This window comes from Podarcis vaucheri, assembly GCF_965113315.1.
Source record: "Podarcis vaucheri genome assembly, chromosome: 2".
Taxonomy (NCBI): domain Eukaryota; kingdom Metazoa; phylum Chordata; class Lepidosauria; order Squamata; family Lacertidae; genus Podarcis; species Podarcis vaucheri.
Window position 1 is genome coordinate 81,466,234 of NC_138760.1, and position 21,690 is coordinate 81,487,923.

General features: G+C 42.4%; 1 protein-coding gene across 1 annotated transcript; it reads right to left on the reverse strand.

Annotated features, from left to right (window-relative positions):
- Positions 1-2,888: 2,888 nt before the first annotated feature.
- LOC309526054 (uncharacterized protein) lies at positions 2,889-19,940 on the reverse strand. Its single transcript, XM_082211989.1, has 7 exons — positions 18,260-19,940; positions 17,520-17,706; positions 15,505-15,547; positions 14,086-14,236; positions 12,119-12,486; positions 5,186-5,279; positions 2,889-3,317 (listed from the first exon to the last, which is right to left on the reverse strand). The coding sequence occupies exons 1-7, from the start codon at positions 18,342-18,344 to the stop codon at positions 3,271-3,273; spliced, it is 975 nt and encodes a 324-aa protein (XP_082068115.1). The 5' UTR covers positions 18,345-19,940; the 3' UTR covers positions 2,889-3,270.
- Positions 19,941-21,690: the final 1,750 nt, after the last annotated feature.

A 21,690-nucleotide genomic window follows, 5' to 3' on the forward strand; every position in this document is an offset into this window, starting at 1 on the left:
TTGTCTAGTGTACAAAGGGAAAAGTCACCTTCATCACTCTGCCCACTATTGGCATGTGGCCCCTGGAAGGTTGCCCAGAAGTTAGGGAGGCCATTGGTCTGAAAAAGCGTCTCCACCCATGTGTGTGTCTTACACACAGCAGGGTGGGGAGAAGAAATCTACCATGACTTGCCTAGGAAGCTGTTTTCATAAGGCTGTAGCCTATGAAAGGGGCATAAGCAAAACAGTGCAGTACTTGGTTTGCGTTCAAAAGATCCCCAAACCAACCCCTGACATCTCCAAATGGAGTTGCGAAAGACTGAACCCCTCAAGAGTTGCTAACAGCTGCTGTAGGCTAGGTTTCAGGCCTGCTAAGCCATTTTGAGTGAACCAGCACCAGCCCACGTGCTCCTCTCCACTACAATGTTAGGCAACAGAGGCGAATTTAGGGGAGCACGACTGATTTGGCCACACTGGGAGCAGAGACTCAGGGGCACCACAGCTGTTATTTAGAATGGAACACGGAAGGTAAGGGATGCTGAATTTTGGCGATGCAGAGAGTGCTCCTGAAATTTGAGACCCCAAAGTCCACAACTGTAAGCAACCTTATGGGACAAAGTGAATGCATGGCTTGAAAAATAGGAAATGTGAAAGTAACCAAATCCCTATTTATTCATACGCCATCCCTATTTGTACATATGATATTGATTGATACATCAAACCCTACTTTTATAGATTCTCTACATTATTCTGTTTAGTATAGGTTGTGAACCAAATGATTCTGCTGGAGTGCTAAACAGTACTCCAGCAGTGGGCACAGTGCCACCACTGAAAGTGAACCTTAATGTAGCCTTGTAGAAACAGCACTTGGAAGAATTCTTGGCTTGGCGGAGCTTTTGATAAACTTGTCTCAATGCCATACATACTTCTGTCTAAGAATAGGAGGGAGCTGTGTTCAAAGAGTGGAAACTGTGATAAAGGTGATGACATGTTTGGGTAGTAAAAATATAATTAACCTTGCATCACTATATCAACACACAGCATTCCGCTAGATTGCTTTGCTGGGATTATGTAAAGCAAAACCCTATATGAGTTGGGGCCTGGGTAATTTTTATTGTTGTTAGCCGGCCTGAGCCCGGCTTCGGCTGGGGAGGGCGGGATATAAATAAAATTATTATTACTTTTTGGACTGCCTTGTGTTAATAAAAGAAGGGCACAATAAATGAGGGGCAGGCCAAGCCCACCCCCTCTCTGCAATAATGTGCTCACTACCCCCCCCCACAACCCCAAAAGTGTCACCTGAGTGACCAAGTTCACTCTTATTACATTCACTTTGGGTGGAGTTTTAAATGTTCTATTTAAAACTGTGCTGTGCAGTTGGAGTCTCAGCCATCAGGTATCTTCCTAGCTTGCTGCTATCTGCCCACTGCCACTGCTTCCTGGTCATTTGTTGAGTGGCATTTATGCAACAGCCCCAGACCTTTGCCTGGTAAGTTCTGTGGCAACAGCACCACTACTATTTGATGAGATGAAAGTCATAGAAACCTTAGAAGTGATCACATCATCTTGGGCTTCCCAGTAAAGGGGGGGAAATGCTAGTAACATCTGGAAAGCAAATTTCCAAAGTTTTTTTTTTAAAAAAAAGAGGCTAGAAACCTCGAAAATTTGGGAGAGGCTTCCTAGAGAGACACTGGATGGTGTTGCACTCCCTCTGAAAGGAACTGGTACATAGTTTAGGGGTGCTTCTAGATCTACCTTTGTCCTTGGAGACCCAGGTAATCGCTGTAGCAAGGCACCCTACTACCAATGCCAACTTCACACTCCCTTGAATAGGGACAGCTTGTCTAGAGAGAGACTCATGCATTGGTAACCTTACAAGCAGATTACTGCAATGTACTCTATGACTGTATAAAGCTTTCCTTGACAATGATCTAGGATGGTACAGCCTCGTGTGCACATAGTACACTTGTACTGCTGACAAAATGGCAATGACTGCTAGTTACTTATCAAGGTCATATTGACTTACAAAGCCCTGAAGACCATTGGGTCAAGTAACCTGAAATACTGCCTGGCCACATATAGATCTTCTGCATGAACCCTACGAAAACCTTATTGGTAGCACCACATTCTACTGACTATAATTTGACAACAACTCTGAAACTGGCCTTTTCCTGTCATCAGCTCTATGTTTGGACTGCTCTTCCTTCTGCCATATGGAATGCTTCCTCTATTATCTGTTTTAGATATCTTTTCAAGACTTATTTACACAAGCTTTCCCAGACCACTGAATTTGGTTATTGAAGCTGGACTCTGACAACTTTGGATTTGTGTCTGTTGTTGTAATCATATGGGGATTAATGGTTTTATATGGTTTGTACATATTGACTTGTGTATGTAGCTTAGAGATTTGTCTTGGATATTATTAAGCAGGTCATGAATGTTCTTAAATAAAGGATAAATTACTTCAGGATGGGTAGGGGTTTCTTAAAAGTGAGTTGTAAAGGCTCAATCCCAAACCATTCCAGAAAGCAAGACAATGGAGAAGCACATAAAGAAACCAAGGTGGCTATGTAAGGGGGCTTTCTGGGAAACTTTGGTTTTTAAAAAGGGGCATACATATGATGAAATGGAAGGATGGGTGAAACAACAGATACACATGAGTAGCCAAAGCTTGCAAGGAGAGTGGCAGGAGGACTTAAACCAAGAATAGGGTCATTACTTTCAGGGGGTGGAGGAAAAACACCTAAAGCTCTGGTGAACAGTGAGGCAAAGCATATTCCATGCTATTGACACAACTTCCTTTTGTTGGGCGGACGAGCAGGCAGGAGCATGTTTCTATAACCTTCAGATAAGAACACTGTCTCTATGACCACACCAAAAAGAGAAGTCATTTTTCACTAGAGCCTGGAAACACAGTTTATTACTGATTTTTAGACACGTATTATCTGTATTCTAGGAGCAGATACTAAATGGAGTATCAGCAGGAATAAAAGTTAAAAGCAGAAACTGTTTATATTTGTAATACATTCACCAACAAAACAGCACTGGGAGGAAATAAGAAAGAAAGAAAAATCAAGCAACAGCTTATAGCCTGCACATGATTGTTAAAAAACAATACTAAGACAAGTCATGTCAGTGCCATATTAGACATCTTCAGTATTTAAATAGCCTACAGTTAAAGTATATCATATTCTCCAAGTATCCTGGAAAATATTTGTATTAAACAATCAAGTATTAAAAGATCAAGTAGTAGTTAACATGTTTAATTTATTCTCCTTAAGGATGGTAATTTTAATCATTCCATTCATCACCATTCTCCAAGTCAGATTCTTCAGTATCTGCAAGAAAAGGTTGAGGATAGTAGTGTATTCTATTGAAGCCAATATGTACTGGTGTTCCATTATGTCATTAATTTAAAACATTGGAGATCATTGCAATTTAATAGCATTGTAATTTTAAAGTCATTGTAATGTGATTAATAGCATAACCCTCTATGGGGTTCAATGGGGCTTACTTTCAGGAAAGTAGGTAATTCTAGCCTTACTTGTCCTGGGAGCAAGCCCCATTCAGCTAGGATTGTGGTGCAAGTTTTGCATGAATGGATGGGCTGCAAATAACTAAAAGGAGATTAATACGAGCATGACATTGTACATAAGTAATGCAGAAATTACAGCACTGAAAAAAATCCTTGTATTAGTTTTGTAAACCTCAGGTTCCTCTGCAAACCTCAGGTTCCCCCAAGGACAGCAGTATCTCTCTCTTGTTTCTCAGTGTCTGTTTCAGCTCAATTTCCTACAGCATTCACCAACTTTCCTATTAAAGGGAGTGATCTTACCATATAGAAGGCAGTGGAATACATTTTGCCCCTTGCTTCTCAAATGCCTTGTGACTCGAATGTTTTGGCTCCCAAACACCGCTACCCCAGAAGTAAGTGTTCTAATTTGCAAACGTTCTTTGGAATCCAAATGTCAGACGCAATTTTCGCAGCTTCCGATTGAGTGCAGGAAGCTCCTGCAGCCAATCGGAAGCCACGCCTTGGTTTCCGAATATTTTCAGAGGTCAAACCGACTTCCGGAACAAATTCCGTTCAATAACCAATGTACAACTGTATTGGAACTGGAGCATTAGTCAGCGTTCCATCTCATAACAATTGAGTAAACAAGTATGACTAACATTGGATGTCACCCATATTTTTGAAACCATCTTTGGGAAACTCCCTTTTTGGGGCTGGGGACAGGGTATAACATTTTTTAGATAAAAACAAGATAGAAGTGTGTACAATGTAACCACATAAAATGTCAGTTACCTGCCTAAAGAATTTGTAACCAAGATCAGTGCCCCAAGAGTGTGCAAAGAATAATATAATGTGATCTTTCATTCACAGTTTCTAGTATCAAACAAAAAAGGTTATTTTGTTTCTTTCTACTACAGATAATAACTTTTATAATCCCCCCCCCTCTTTAAAAAAAGGCAGGTAGTTGTGTAGGACTCTGATTTTGTAATAAAATATTGCTTATTTGATTGAGTAAACATATTAACCTTTTATATCTAGAAGCAATAGTTAAAGGCAGGAAGAGATGCATAACTTTCCCTAGTCCACTGAATGTTCTCTAAAGCTACATGGTCTCATAAAAACATCTGGAAGAGGCCTGGTAAAAGTAGAATTATTCCTTTAAAAAATTTACAAACACCAGGGAGAGATGAGTTTGTGGTTCCTGTTCCTATCCAGCTTTCTAAATATGACATTGCTTGCTAATTGCTGCTACATCATAAATGTCAGCTTCAGCTTCTGTCCTCTCCGATTCCTCACATATGGCTTTCAATCTGTCATAACCATCGTACTCCCCCCCCATTACCATTAGACTTAGAAAATTAAATAGAACGTGACCTCATATGGTGCCACGTTTATCCCAGACTTCACCCAATATTTCAGCTGTTTCTAGCAATAGCTTTTTAGGAACAGTTCAAGTTCAATATCCTTGCCATCTTCACACATTTCTAACTGACATAATGAATGAATATTCAACATTTTAAAAGGGAAAGGAAGCACTGGCTTTTCAGAAGCGTATTCACCCAGTTCTTGGGGGATGACTTACTGTACTTTGTTCCAGTGAAAATTATTGAACAGATGCTTGTCTGAAGGAACAATAAAGCAATATAGTTTTAAGTTACATGTTGAAGGGAGAGGGGGTTTCAAGTTATCTACCTGAAAGGTGTATTGCCTTGTGTCTCTTCTGAACAACATCCTTAAGAGCAGCAACTATGTTGTCATCAATGGGAGGCGTTGGATTCTGAGCCACCTGTTTTCAAAGTTCAAAAATGAACAGTGATGTAGCTTTTAGAAGTCAAATCTACTTTGGAACTATCAGCATAACTAATCAGCCATCTGGTTCTTTTTAGAAGTTTTTATTCTGTCAGGATCAAGTAGCTTTGTGTCTGCTCCAAGAAGCAACACAAACATCTAGGCAAATTCATGATTAGGCTGTCAGTGGCTAGTTTGTTTATTTATTGCATTTCTATCCCATCCGTTTTCTCCTAAGGTGGGGGACATGGTTCTTTCCCCCATTTAATCCCCAAAACAACCTGGTGAGGGAGGTTAGGCTAAGAGTCACCCAGTGAAGTTCATGGCCAAGTGGGGATTTGAACCCTGGTCTTCCAGGTCTTAGTCTGACCAATCTAACCACTACACCACACTGGCTGTCAAAAGCCGTTGTGATGGCCATAAAGCCTCTAATGCTATGCCTCCATGTACCAGTTACAGGAGTGGGCTCCTCCCTCTCACAATGATTGCAGTGCCACCCACTGCTTCTTTCAACCCCCTTCTCAAAATTTACCTTCTCCATTAGTACTTCGGGACAAGTCACTGGTCATCTTTGTGCCTTGCTGTATCCAAGCCTAAACGCACATAGCTGCAAAAACCTCACATTCTCTCTCCCCTCTGCCAACTTCCCTCTTTTCCTTCTGTTGTCTCCTAAAATGGAAGCCCTTGGGAGGGCAGGAGAGACCGTGGTCTCTCATTCTTCAACAAGCACCATGTACATAGATGGTACTATATAAAACATTTCTTCAGATGAGTTTTACCATTCCAGGATTAATAGTACAAAACTCTCATTTCCAGGCATAATTTCAGCACTTATTTTCCATACTTTTCTAGTTTTCGCTGCCAGCAGATTGAGAAGGATCAAATATTTCATTCCTATGCTTTGTCTTTCCCACCCATCTTTGAACTTTTGTCTTTCCCATCATCTGCACTCTATCTTTAAAGCAGTATCACACCACTTTAAACAATCATGGCTTCCCCCAAAGAATGCTGGGTACTGTGGTTCTTTAAGGATGCTGAGAGTTGTTAGATGACCCTTATTCCTACAGAGACCTACAATTCCTAGAGTTCCCTGGGAATACAGTGGTACCTCAGGTTAAGTACTTAATTCGTTCTGGAGGTCCGTTCTTAACCTGAATTTTTTCTTAACCTGAGGTACCACATTAGCTAATGGGGCCTCCCGCTGCCACTGCACCACCACTGCACCATTTCTGTTCTCATCCTGAAGCAAAGTTCTTAACCCGAGGCACTATTTTTGGGTTAGAGGAGTCTGTAACCTGAAGCGCCTGTAACTTGAGGTACCACTGTACACATTGGTTGTTAAATCACTCTGAGATGGGGCCTTAATGTCTCAGTGTAAAACAAAAGTATATCTCCATCCATCTTCTTTCTTGCAGCCATGCCATTGAGGAGATATAGTTAGCAAGCCTCCATTTTTAGCTATGTTGGAGAAGGAAGTTTACTACTATACGTCAAAAACTATAAATTGTGTTTCTGCATTTGCACAAGGAGAAATAAGACTATTTAATAAAAGTTCCAGAAGTAGCAGTTTTGTACCTTCAAGTCTCTTTTCCTCCTATCTTCTGCAAGTAGTCTCAAAGGGCCACATAATTTTATACAGAACTTGCAATGAAAGTTATTTTATTCCTCCATAAGCTTAGATCTCTGCTTTATCATACATGGCAATTATACCTAGGCAATCATCTCCACTTTTATTGTTGTGTTGACTCAGGGGCCTCAGTCTTGTTTAGTATGCATATTTGAATTGTTCCCATTTTCAAGCAGCATAGAGAAAATAGTTGGTTTTAGAAAGGATATCAGAAGAGTACAACAGCAATAAGCAATATGTATGTGGTGGACAGGAAAACAACTTGATTAACAAATAATTTAGAGCAAAGAGATCTATATTACTATGGTCACACTGTATGTGTTCTCTGGACAGCCCAAAGGATTTTAAAGGTGGAAATTGTTTCTCTTCTGAAAGCCCCAGCCCCCAGCCCCATTATCATTGACCAGTTTTAAATCTGAGTACTGTACTTGGACTGCTTTATTTCAGTTTACATTTTATAGTTAAATCTGCAATCTCTTTTCCTTCACTTTGCCGTTGTATTTTTACGCTGCTGTGATTTATATTGTTCATTGCCTCCTTTAAAAAGGTGGAGTGTAAATGCCTACGTACATATTTTTCGCTCTATAAGACTCATTTTTCCCTTCCTAAAAAGTAAGGAGAAATGTATGTGCGTCTTATGGACCGAATGCCGGCGGAAGGCTCTGCTCAGCACTCCCTTTAAAGAGCCGTGTGGAGCGTATGTGCGGCTCTTGGGGGCTTTTCCCCAAGGAGGGAGAAGGGCTGCCCTTCTCCCTCCTCAGGGAAAAGCTCCCAAGAGCCGCACACACGCTCCACGTGCTCTTCAAAGGGAGTGCGGCTCTTGGATTTGATATCCCGCCTTTCACTCCCCTTCAGGAGTCTCAAAGCGGCTAACAATCTCCTTTCCCTTCCTCCCCCACAACAAACACTCTGTGAGGTGAGTGGGGCTGAGAGACTTCAGAGAAGTGTGACTGGCCCAAGGTCACCCAGCAGCTGCATGTGGAGGAGTGGAGACATGAACCCAGTTCCCCAGATTACGTGACTACCGCTCTTAACCACTACACCACACTGGGGGAGCCTTCATCCCACTGCCTGGGAGAGGCTGCGCGCGGCTATCCCATAAGCCAGGACAGCAAGCAGGATCGCTGTGCAGCGATCCCGCTTGCTGTCCTGGCTTCTGGCTTGGCCCCCTGTCCCTTCCCCCACCTCCCAAGAAAAGCCCCCAAGAGCCACACTCCCTTTAAAGAGCCACCGGAGTGTGTGTGCGGATCTTTGGGGCTTTTCCCCGAGGAGGGAGAAGGGCGGCCCGTCAGTGACGGGATGCTCTTCTCTCTCCTTGGGGAAAAGCCTGCAAGCGCCGCACACACGCTCCAAGCGGCTCGTGAAAGGGAGCGCTGAGCAGAGCCTGGGATGCATACAGACTCTGCTCAGCGCTCCCTTTAAATAATATTTTTTTCCCTTGCATTCCCCCTCTAAAAACTAGGTGCGTCTTATGGAGCAAAAAATGCAGTATTTATTTTTATTCCTAAAAGCATGTTATGAATCATCTTCCTGCCCACAAGGCAATCATCAACAAATACAACAATACAGATAAAAACACAAAATGTAACCAGAATGTGGAATTAAAGCCTCATAAACAGCCAGGCAAAACATAAAAAGAAAAGCCTCTTAAGAAACGAGCTTAGCACCCTTGCCTACATTAGGTAACATAAGTGAAGATCAGACTAAGGCCTGTGCAGTCTAATATGTTCCCTCTGTGGCCAGTAGGGTGGGCCAAGTGTCCTACTTTACAGAAGGACCATCGGAAGATACAGTGGTACCTCGGGTTACAGACGCTTCAGGTTACAGACTCCGCTAACCCAGCAATAGTAACTTGGGTTAAGAACTTTGCTTCAGGCTGAGAACAGAAATCGCACGGTGGCACGGGAGGCCGCATTAGCTAAAGTAGTACATCAGGTTAAGAACAGTTTCAGGTTAGGAACGGACCTCCAGAACGAATTAAGTTCTTAACCCGAGGTACCACTGTAATTCTCTGTTTCAAGGGCTTTCTAGCCCTAGTTGGTTTAAAGATAAAGAAGCATGAGAAGAGGTATTGAAAGTGCTCATCAACAGTACCTTCACAGAATACCAAGTAGGCACCCAGACCAGTCTTCCCCACTGTGGTAAGATGCATTTCCACTTAAATTGCAGTCATTATCTCTAAATTTGCATCAACACAAAGGAAATATCAATATGCAAATCCTTGTCTTTTTCCTGGTGATTCATTTCCTTCTGGAATCCTTCAAACTATCCATGAACTCAGTGTATTAGATAATTTGCATATTTTATGAATGATCGTCTGGGGCAGATTGTAAAGAGATCCCCCCTCCCCCCCACACCTCTGGCAATTGTAGTCTGTTATTAGAATCATAGAATCATAGAATCATAGAGTTGGAAGAGACCACAAGGGCCATCGAGTCCAACCCCCTGCCAAGCAGGAAACACCATCAGAGCACTCCTGACATATGGTTGTCAAGCCTCTGCTTAAAGACCTCTAAAGAAGGAGACTCCACCACACTCCTTGGCAGCAAATTCCACTGTCGAACAGCTCTTACTGTCAGGAAGTTCTTCCTAATGTTTAGGTGGAATCTTCTTTCTTGTAGTTTGGATCCATTGCTCCGTGTCCGCTTCTCTGGAGCAGCAGAAAACAACCTTTCTCCCTCCTCTATGTGACATCCTTTTATATTTATGAATTAAATTACCAAACAGCATTTTTTTTTAACAGGGCACATGATATAAAACCACATGCCCACATAAAGCATTCTCTGAATCAGAAAGCAAGGACCAATCCAAAAAAATATTTTCTACTTTCCACAAGATGAAGTTGATCACATCCACGCAACTTAAGTCAGCCCCACTAAATGTGATTTTTAAAAGATGGCCAGCCACACAGCAAGGACTGTCAATGTTTGGAGACTTTTAGACGCATTATACTTAAAGTTACAACATAAAATTTAGAGAAATGCAGGGTTTGGATATTTATTGCTACATAATGTTAATTCCATATTTTTTCCCCTCTCTAAACAAGTTTCAGTCATAATTAAAATAATTTGTTAGACAAATCGGCCAGAGGGGCTTTTATTTATTGAATTTGCAAAGTGTTCTAATGTTCTAAGACTTCTAAGAAACAACAATCCATTTTTAGTCAGCTCCCAACAGCTGAAGACTAGCAAATTAGAAACAAAGCTTTGTCTCTTAGATGAGAGCTGCCATCACCCCAGGCGTTTTATCTAGCAAGATGCATGAACTCAATCTGCTTTCTTCTTGGCTTCAAGAAAGCAACTGAGGTAATTAGCCTGTCACTGGGACTTAGGACTGATTTTTATTTTATTTTTAACATAAGAGATTAGAATAAGCCTCCAGTTATTAAGGTCCTTTTGCTTGTGTAACCAGAGCTTGTGCAAGTGCAGAATTCACGTTATATAGCTGGCTTGCACTTGCCTCACTTCCTGAAGGCAACTGAAGACAGCTTACTATAAGCACCCTGAGGATTTCTTGTTTCAGCTTGCATGCATTTAGAAGAGCTAGTCAGCAATGTCAGGTACAAACACAGGAAATTCAGGCCATCTACGGCAGAGCTGGGCAACCCATACCCCCAACTGTCCCAATTTGACTGAGACACCCTGGAATTACAGAAGCCATCCTGGCTTCTGATTGGATCCTGAAATGTCCCGTGCTCTCACCTTGCACCTGTGTACCTCCTCCTCCTCACTTGGCCCAAATGGCGCTAAGCTTTCAAAAGTACGCCGTGAGCCTGGCTCCTTCTGCTTAACAGACTTTGCTGAAGCTATTAACATAAAGTTGTCAAACTAGTCTCTTTGTCAAGTTTATGGCTTTAGCCAAGTCTATTCTACAGAATCTGTTCTATGGTCTTTTTCTACAGAACTAGCTCATTGTTCTGCTAATCTGCACACTGATTCACAGCCATCTTTCATAATCCACTTTGGAGATGGGTGAAGCTATGGCAGTGTGGCCTGCATCAGATCGGTGTGGTACCACCTTGTACCATTCTATTTCATGGTATCACAGTCCTAGTCCTGGTCCAAAAGTCCGAATAAGTATACAGTATTCACTTATCATGGCAACAGCTATATTTATCCAATGGGATACACTGAATTCTCCAGTGGCATCCTAATCTCACATATAAGAACAACGGTTCCAACCCTGTGGTATTGTTGGCCTAATGCAGCTCCTACATTGTACAGTACCCATGTACACGTGGAACAAGGCCCTGTACAGTGGAACAAGCTGCGCATTTTCCCTCCTTCTCTCAAAATGAGACAAGGCTCATTCCCAATCACATCTTACTACTCATAACATCTTTCCACCCACCTGCTGATGCCATTAAGTTAAACAAAACAAAATGGAGAGAGTTATACCGCCCACTTAGGCAGGCCAAAGTTCAGCGTCTCCCATCTTCTAGGTCAGGCATCCCTAAACTCGGCCCTCCAGCTGTTTTGGGACTACAACTCCCTTCATCCCTAGAAGGGCAGTCTTAAGCATATGCGGCACTGGGGTGCACCCCACCCCCCCGGCTTGACATGGATGGAGCGGCCGCAGCCGGGCACCTTGCACACTGCAGCCTCTCTCCGCCCCGGCCGGCAGCCTCTTACTGCTCTTTCTGTAGAAGAGCTGTGTGCATGCAGCCCAGTTGAGAAGAAGGGTGGAGGTGGAACTGGCCAGCTGCCTCAGTGCCTTGCAGAAGAAGAGCCCGCGGTGCTCCGACGGGCTCTTCCCCAGACTCCAACTCTCGGGCCCCAGACTTTCGGCCTGGTGCCCCTGAGAGTCCAGTGCCCGGGTGCCCCGCACCCTTTGGGCCAACAGTTAAGATGGCCCTGATCCCTAGCTAACAGGACCAGTGGTCGGGATGATGGGAATTGTAGTCCGAAAACAGGTGGAGGGTCGAGTTTGGGGGTGCCTGTTCTAGGTAATCCCCAGCTTCCAAACGGAGCACAGATATAAGAAGATATGGCAAACAGGTTTATTAAGTGAATGCTTACTATGTGCTCACCATTTTGGCTGGTTTTTAGACTTAAAAGTTCACTAGAAAATTAGCTGAAGACATAGGGACAAAGCTTGCATTTTGAGCAGTGTTGTTTTAAAAGCCAGTTCGGGGGACGGGGAGGAGATTAACAGGAATGCTTAAGCTATTATCAGATAACCGGTGCAGTATTGAAATAAAAGATACTTGCTGGTTTCAGTTGTGTCCCTTTTCTGATCTGACTCATTAGAATGTTGCGGGTGAAAGGAGTTAGTCGGTTGTCACTCTTTGACTTTTTCAGCTGCACGTCCTTCAAATTTTGGATCAAACTGTGTTGAGATACCCTTTTGGAAGGAGACGTGCAAGATGCTGGAGTTATGACAACTGCAGGGAGATCAACATAATGAGACGACTCATCTGATTTTGATACGGAGCTAGGTGCTGCTAGTACATCCTTAAATCCATCCTTCACTCCTAAACTACGGGAGTCTTGTTTATTGTTTGGGCTGCAAGTGCAATCCAGGTCCGTGGGCATTGCAGGATAAAGCAGAGGATGGTCAAGGGTTTTTTTCAATAAGCCTGCAGAAAGACAGGTGTGAAACAGGTAACTGTGTAGCTATTCAGCTCCTCAGCCCATTCAATTAAAGTTTTCAACCCAGCTGTTTTCTTCCAAAGCCCCACCAAGTTAAGCAAGAAAGCAAAGTCCCAAGTAAAGCAAGATTTTAAAAAAAATTACCAAGAGCAATATTGAATTTGATTGTTGATGTCCATGTATGAAGCTACTGTTACTTACATCCCAAACACAGATTTCTTTATTTTTACAGTTTCCAAATCCACATATGGATTCAGGGCTATGCACGTAAAAATGCAAATATCCACATGCAAAAATTAAAACCAACTTTATGCATTCTAAAAGGGTGCTTGCTTATGAATTGGTCAAGGTAGTTAGAACAGCTTGAAAGGTTTATTCTATTATACCAGTTCTGTGAGATCTGCAGGAATTGCCTGTTAGTTGCTGGTTACTTCTAAAGCCCTGAATGGTTTGGGACCTGATTTCTCATCTGATTCCTCAGCACCCCAAAGCATGCATGGTGGTATCATGGGCCCCATGTTACCAGGGCTGGATCTAGACACCTCAAAGAAGTGTTTCAGTTAAATGTGTTGTAAATTTAAAAAGGGAAAACAGGTAGAGGAAAATGGGACTCCACAGCGCCATCTGGTGGCACAATGTTCTATAGCATACACACCGCATATAAATTGCTTTTCCAATCTAGCCGAGTCCCAGGTGGGATGGGGTGGGAATGGCAGGATCCGTCAGAGGGGGAGGAAGAGGCCCCAGAGATGGGGGGCAGAGGCAGTTTGAACAGTGATCTGGATTAGGGTTCCATCCTGCGGCCCTAGGACCAGTGGCATAGCGTGGGGGTGCAGGGGGGGCCGGCCGCACCAGGCACAACATCTGGGGGGTAGGGTTAGGGGGCGCAAATCCACGGGTTAGGGGGCGCAAATTACTTGCCTTGCCCCGGGTACTGACAACCCATGCTACGCCACTGCCTAGGACATCCCAGTGGGCAAGGGGAAGCTGGTCTCCACCATGCCTCTGAGGAACAAGGTTCCCACAGTAGCCAGGGAGCCATCCTGCCAATCCATGGAACTAGCCAGATTGGAGATGGAGAGAGTCAGAGGGTTGGACTAGAGTGCTCTTCACTCAAGGTGTTCCATCATCAGTGCAAGCGTGAACAGATCCAGCCCTCAGTTGCAAGCATAGTCTTTTCACCTGGGATGGGTATGGCACAAATAACAAGCCCTGCCAAGCACCAATAAAAGCAGGGGATGAAAGACAGGACAGGTGGTGGCTAGGGCCTTTTCTGTAGAACAGCCCCACCCTGGTGTTCACTTTTTGAATACAAGACAGGGACTATTAAGCCTTTAAACAAACATCTTTAGAAACTATCAATGGTACAAGGGGGCAGGGAAAGCTGTCTACCCTGAGTTTCTCACAGCACAGTCACTAGCCAACTGGTGGCTGCCATACTTGCGCAACCACATTCCATACTGCGTTTGTATGCAGCAAGGCAGCCAGTGACTATACCAATACATCTGACCGCTTGAATAAATGTTTACATAACATTAATACAGAAAAATGTTTCCACTACCTACACAGGTGCTCAAGTGCAATACCTGTCGTCTTTGCCTCTTTCAATACTGCTTCTACACCCCCACATTTCTCAATTACTTCCAAAATCTTCTTTGATGTTCTCCTGTCCTTCAGGTGGTCCTGCGTTATGCCAGCCTTAGCAAAGATCATCATTAGTTCAGGATCTAAGCTGGTCTGCAAGACAAGGTACAATTGTAAAACTGAGCAGCATGTTTCTTAATCATGAACCCCCCAATACTTCCCATTTAGAAACAGTTAGGACTGAGTTGTAAAGCATGTCAAATTCAAAACGATTTTCCTGTGTTTTTTTTAATGCGGCCTCTCATCCACTAATCCTGTAAACTAGTTCATTCGTCTTGCTAGGGAACCTGGAAACTAGTTGGAGGTGCTGAGTATTGAAAGAGATCATTAAGTGTCTCTTACTTAACCAACAAGTCCCATCATTATTTGAGGAAAGCCATAAGCAAACCATAAGGGGCAAATAAACAGAGCTTTGCTGTAGACAAGGCAGTGGCGTAGCGTGGGGGGTGCAGGGGGGGCGGGCCGCACCGGGCACAACATCTGGGGGTTAGGGTTAGGGGCGCAAATCCACGGGTTAGGGGGTGCAAATCCATTGGTTAGGGGGCACAAATTACTTGCCTTGCCCCGGGTGCTGACAACCCACGCTACGCCACTGAGACAAGGTTCTTCAACTGTGTCCAAAAAAGAGAGAGGATGTAACGGCTACAGAGCTTTGAAAACAGGGCTCACCACCAGCCTGTGACACATTTGGAATTTTGAAGAAGTGCAATGGGCACCAGTCAGAAAATGACATAACATTAAAAGGCTGCCTCAACTTAAAAGGGCATAAACATAAAATGATATAGACATGCTCTATTCAGTGGAAAAGAAAGCATCAGTCAGCAGTGCACCAACAGTGAGAAGGTCTTTGCATCTCACCTGTTGGGGAAGGAAGAAAAAGTAGATGTCTAGGCTTTGTATTTACTGAAAAGTGGGTCTATTTAAGGGAATGTATCTGAAGCAGGAAAGACCAGGCAACAAATAACAACAACAACAACAACAATTTATTATAATACTATTTATACCCCACCCATCTGGCAAGTGCAAACACAACTAAGAAGATCAAACAGTCTCTCGTGCCTTGTGATTTTGGAGATGGCTGTTTACCAAGACATTTTGCAGGAGACATAGGAGGCAATGGTGGGCAAACTGCTGTGTACAAGGCACCACTTTGGAGACCCCTGCCTTTTAAGAAAAGGGCCTTTCTTTGCATGCGTACTTGCTCACAAAAAAGCTTGCATAAGGGTAAGGCTCAAACAAGTTAGAATGTCGTGCTCATATCATGAGGGAAAGCTCGTTTTTTGTAGCAACCATTTTTAAAAGGAGAGGAAAAGAGGAAGCATTGATAGTTGAGCAAGCAATAATCCACAGCAATTACTTACAGCAAAACCAGTTTGGGGACTCCATCCAATGTGACAGAGATGTCTAAAAGACAGATTAGCATTTTTAGCAGATATCACTGAAGACTTGGATTGTCAAAGCAAGCATATCAAAGCAAGCATGTTAGTTAGAATACTGTAGTAGAAACTCAGGGCTTTCTGTCACCCAGGTCAAAGACCTAGTTTGGCACACACACCCCAGATGCATGTTTGTGTACATACACAAACACACACCTCAACACATTTATTTGTAAAGGGCATAAAAAATAGGCAATATTTTATTTGAATACAAAGAAATCCTAAGTAGTATTATGACTATGACCAAAGGGAAGATGAGCATCCCTTCCAGTAAAAGCAAATTGTTTGTCAAAAGTAGAACTTCCATGTGCAGCTTGTCTATCTGAGGTCAGGTTTTGAACTGGATTTATTTGGTCACAGGATCATTAAAAGACTGCATTTTCATAAGATCAGCTAAGAGGCTGTCTCTGAGGCTTTTTGCCACCCATCCCCCTTCTTGGTTCTGTGCAAACCCTTTCAAGGAGCTTTGACGTGTAAATTTACTCCCAAGTAAGCTTCAACAAGATTCCTTTCCAGCTCTGACAAACTGCTGTTATTTATTGTATTAATACTGGTAAATTTACCAACTTCTCACATGGAGGCTTATTCTAACAACATGCCTCTCAACAAACAATAGCCAGGAGCTTAAGAGACTACAGCAGATTGCATAAAAACAAAAAAATCCTCTTCTTATAGCCAGTTAATGATTCAGGTAAGCAATACTGTTCCCCAGGTCAGCAACTAAGTTCCCCATCTTAGTTGAGAACCAGTTGATGCAGCTAGTTCCCTATACCTCTACATGAGAAGCAACCCAAGTTAAGATGCAATATGACACTAAGGCAGGGATGATCATGGAACAAGAACTAGTCAGACCTGCCTCCTGTGCCTTTAACACCAACTTCATTGGGGTGCGGGGAGGGGACTTCAGTTTTACAGTATCTGCTCATGTCTGCAGATCAAGCAACTGTTAAAGGCATAGCAGAAAGTTACAGCCTCAAAGCTGCTCCTTTAGCACAATGTGGACTCTGCCAACAGTTGCCTGGAATCCACATTAGCTGACCTGAAGCACCAGCCGTGCAATAACCCTTCTGTTAGAGAAGAAATTAGACTGTATAATGATTAGCAAATACTCTGAATAGTCAGCAGTATGATGCTGAATTTTTAAAAAATTATTTATTTATATTTTTATACTTCTCTTCCACCTTTTTCTGCAAGGAGCTCATCTAATCTCCCCTTTCTCATCTAATCCCTCACAACAACCCTGTGAGGTAAGTTGAGCTGAGAGGCAGTGGCTGGCCTGAGGTCACCCAGTGAGCTTCATGGCTGAGTGGGGATTTAAACCCTGGTCTCTCAGGTCCTTGTATAATAATACCTTTATTATCAATGTACGACCTGTGTACAATGAAATTCAACAGATTGAAGACCCTTCTCTTGTATACAAGGACATCTCTTTCAACTTTCCAGCCAATAACGTCAGGATAGCATCTTCCAAATCTTGTGCAAATAAGTTCTTTACTCATAGGCTGCAATGCAAGAACAGCCCTGCTGGATTAATCCAAAGGCTTGCTTAGTCCAGCCTGATCCTTATGGGAAGCCCAAAAGCTGAGCTCAAGTACAACAGCTCTATCCTCACTTCTGATTCCCAACAGTTGTATTCACAGTGGTGGAGGAAGGGGAGTGGGGGGGGAGCGCACCATCCCCAGGACGTGTGCCCACCTGCTCTCTGCCCCCCAGGGCCGGAGCATGAAGCTCCACCACTGTGTATTTGAAGCTATACTGCCTAGATTCACAACTAGTACATGTGAAAGAATCCGCCACCAAAGCAATTTTCTTTCATTCATTACAACCTGAAAAACCTGAATGCATTGCTTTCCAATTCACACAGTTCAGTTCAGTTCAGTTCAGTTCAGTGATGTGCATGCATGCAGGAATCCAACTTAAGCTACTTGATTTTAGCTTACTTGAAGTTACTGGGGCCACCAATATAGTCTTTGCTTAGCTTATGCCTTCTGGGTTTTCCTTTCCAATTTGTTATCTCACGCAGTGTTTGAGAAACACAATGTGAAGGAGATGAGACCCTACAGTTTGGTGATCTTGTGGTTGGATGATGAGGCTCAGATAATGGACAAGTTGCCTCAGCTACAGGAGCTGCAAGACAAACAGAAATTTCTGTTAGATTAACAATAGTTTTCTTTCTCAGTTTGGGCTAGTTTCAACATAGGGTTAGTAGTTACAAGAACTTCTTGAATCTCGTCCCTAAATTTTCTTCCCCTTAAGATTATAAGGTTCAGTCAAGTCATTCTAGGCCACTAGAGCTTTCTGTATCTCTAATAATAGCAAGAGCTACATTATATTAGTATTTTTTAAAGTCGCTTAGCAATGAGTCAGAGATTAATCCTTCCAACATTTGAAAAGCAGTTTTCTTTCTTCTTCTCTCCCATTTAAATTGAACTGGAGGTTCTGTTTGCTAAGAATAGCTTTGAATATTTTAATTAAATCATTTGACCAAGGCACTCAAACATTGTTATAGGCAAATAAGTTTTATTAAAAGCCAGAGGTTTTTATTCATTCAATATAATAAAAATAAGAACAGAATTAAACCAAGTGTGGGTAGCATGCATATAAAGAGAAAATACATAGCCTAAAGTCTCACAGTCCCCAATTCCCGCAACCAGTTTTTTTTAAAAAATATAGAACTTACCAATAACAACAATGCTTTTAAACAATGTCATTTTCTCACAACGCAAAGTATACTGTGCCCCACTACTTTTGGAAGAACAGCTCATGAAAGAGTTTATATAAGAAGGTGAGCAATGAATATATATGTAATTGTACTGCTTTCACATCATCTGTGTCTATTGATTGATAAAGGAACAGTACTGCTAAAGAGTCTGCAGTTGCTGGTTAACACTGCGACAGCCTAATTAGAGCTGAGTAGTTTCAGAACTGAGAACTTGGGTCCTCAGCATGGCTCTTATCCTGCAGATACAACCAGATAGTCTTGTGGAGATTCCAGCTGAAACAATCTTACACCGATGCCTAGTATTTAGTGTAACATGTTTTCTTGAATACAGTGTTAGGCTTTCTAAATTGATGCTGCCTCCCAGAATAACCCTAAAGAGTCTGGGAGTGAAATCTGATACACGTCTGCTCATAACTAAGCCCCACTGAATCCAATGTATCTCACGCTCAGAAAAGGGTTATGGAATAGCAGCTGGATGGTTTCTCTGCATCCTGTGCAGTCATGGAGCAATTCTCAACATAGCCATGGGAACTGGCCCTCGATATGAATTCATGACCCTCTTTCACAGCACATTCTGAAATTGGTGAGGTTTGCGATGGACAGCTGGAGTCTAAGCATGATCCAAGGCTGAGACACACTGTGCACAACAGACATGTACTTCAGATGTCTGCCATGCAGATCTTACAGCTGTAACTTTTTGAGGGAGTGCCTTTTGTAAACCCTACAGGCAAGACAATATTACCTGTAAATGTGCAGGCATCTATCCATCCTTCAAAAGTAAAAAATTTCTTCAGATCAGGTTTATACGGTGAGCTCATGGGAAACATGTCTTCTGCTCAAAGGATGGCAATACTGCTTAAAATATTTGTTCCGCTATCAAACTGCAGGCCAGGATAATTTTAGATTCCAAGTTTGGGGCGTGTCGTCCAGAAAAACATGCTAAACTTATTTTCCTGGCTGCGACACACTTAAGGCAATTCAGGATCGACTCTGAGGGTCAGCCAGGCAAATAATTGCTCATGCAAGTTCTATACTCACATGAGCAGTGAAATGTATATCCAGTTTCATACACATTTCCCCATAATGTGTGCATTTTTGTATACTTCTTTGGTTGTAGAATTGCAGTGCAAAATTCAGAGAAGTGCACATTTTGACAAGTAGCTCCATTATTAGGGAGGTGTGAATTAGGGAGGAGGAGGAGGAGGAGAGAAGAAGAAGAAGAAGAAGAAGAAGAAGAAGAAGAAGAAGAAGAAGAGGAGGAGGAGGAGGAGGAGGAGGAGGAGGAGGAGGAGGAGGAGGAGGAGTTTGGATTTGATATCCCGCTTTATCACTACCCAGAGGAGTCTCAAAGCGGCTAACATTCTCCTTTCGCTTCCTCCCCCACAGTTTGCATTAAAAAAAACTGAACTGAATTTCTATCCACCCAAGTCCTGTTCTGTGGAAGAGAGAATTTTAGCAGGTGTGGTTACCTTTGCTGAAATTCTCTCTTCTACACAACCTTGAAAGGTGCAGGATTCCAGTCTTCCGTTTTTACCCCAGGCCATCCTACTCCTGAGCAATGTATCTGAAAACAAATCAGGAAACATGAGCTTAAATTTTCTTCTGTAAACTAAACAGTCAATAGCTGATTTCCCCCACAGTCCACAGAAAATTAAGTAATTTTGTTGTCCCCGAGAGGAGGCAATGACAATAAAGATATTATTATTATTATTATTATTATTATTATTATTATTATTATTATTATTATTATTATTATTATTAAAAGGTTTGACCATGTTAGTTGGAACTTACTCTCTAATCAATGTGCATAAGTCTAAAAGTATAACTGAGTAACTTTCAGCCGCAAAGTATGCTGCAGACAAACACAAGCCTCACTTTGCAATCCTAAACATGTTCATTCAAAATTAAGTCATTTATTTATTGCACTTCCATGCTATCTTTTTCGCCAAGGAGCTCAAGGTGGCATACATGGTTCTCCCCCTTATCATTGAATGCTCTATTAAATTCAGTTAGACTTATTCCCTCGCCAGAATGTTTAGGATTGAAGCCTGTGCCATATTAAGTACACCTATTACAGAAGCTAGCACTGTCTGTCCAGTGCCTCTTGAGATAGATCAGGAGTGGAGAAATTTGGATTAAATCTCAACTGAACCTCTTGACAAGTTGTTGGGTAAGTTACAATTTTTCAGCTTCAGTTCACTGTCTGCAGCAACAACGCTCTTCTGAGATTGAGAAATATGAATATTGTAAAGCTCTTTGCATAGTTAAAATTTGTTTCAGTAGTAATATGCAGTGGTACCTCGGGTTAAGAACTTAATTCGTTCTGGAGGTCCATTCTTAACCTGAAACTGTTCTTAACCTGAGGTACCACTTTAGCTAATGGGGCCTCCTGCTGCTGCCGCTGCACAATTTCTATTCTCATCTTGAAGCAAAGTTCTTAACCCAAGGTACTATTTCTGGGTTAGCGGAGTCTGTAACCTGAAGCGTTTGTAACCTGAAGCGTATGTAACCAGAGGTACCACTGTAATCTACTACAGAATAATAAAGTGGGTTGTCTCAGCCAGCTTCTTCCCTGTTTTTGTTTTGTTTTTAGTGTTGCCGTTCTTGTCTGTGGAGGAAATGCTTCCCTTTCCCTATTTACAGTATAGACTTCTTTTTGTTGTTGATGTGGTTGTGCTAGTTTTCTGTTTAACTTCAACCTACTAGATGCTGGTTTTATACTTTGTAGCCTTTGCTTCTCCTTTCCTTCAGTTTTGTCTCTACTCCGATATACACAGTAGAAATCTCACATCACGATGGGCAGAGAACAGGCATAAGGCCAAGTTCCTGTGGTATTGGGCAATTCTAACCATCTAAAGCAGAAGACCTTTCAACATGAGTGTGTTGATTGGATTTACTATTTATGAATGATTCAGAGCCACTTTTGGTTATGATTTAGATATATGGTGGCCTCTAGTGGTGATACGCATGTGCACACCCTATGGGGAAACCAGTGTGGTACCAGTCCATAGGGCCTTTACACACAATCTTCAACAGAATGTCACAAATGTAGCACTTGACTTCTGCTTTTTCATGAAGTCCCTCTTCTTTTGCATTTATATGATACACGGTCTGCATGTAAAAGATGGAAGCCTGTTTTCACTGGGGCAGAGAATAGCACTAATAAACATGAATCTAGCAGGGGTTTTTTCCTGGCTGTCTTATGTTTAGATTGCATACCATCAGTCTATTTAATTATTTTGCATTAATATGCTGTTCACAACTCTGGGGACCTGTGGGGACATGTATAGAAATAAAATATAACATAGTGTTGATGTTTTCTAAAAATCTGACTAGCTGGACACTCCCACAGATGTGACAGGGAGAAGCCAGCCTCCAAAACTTAAAAT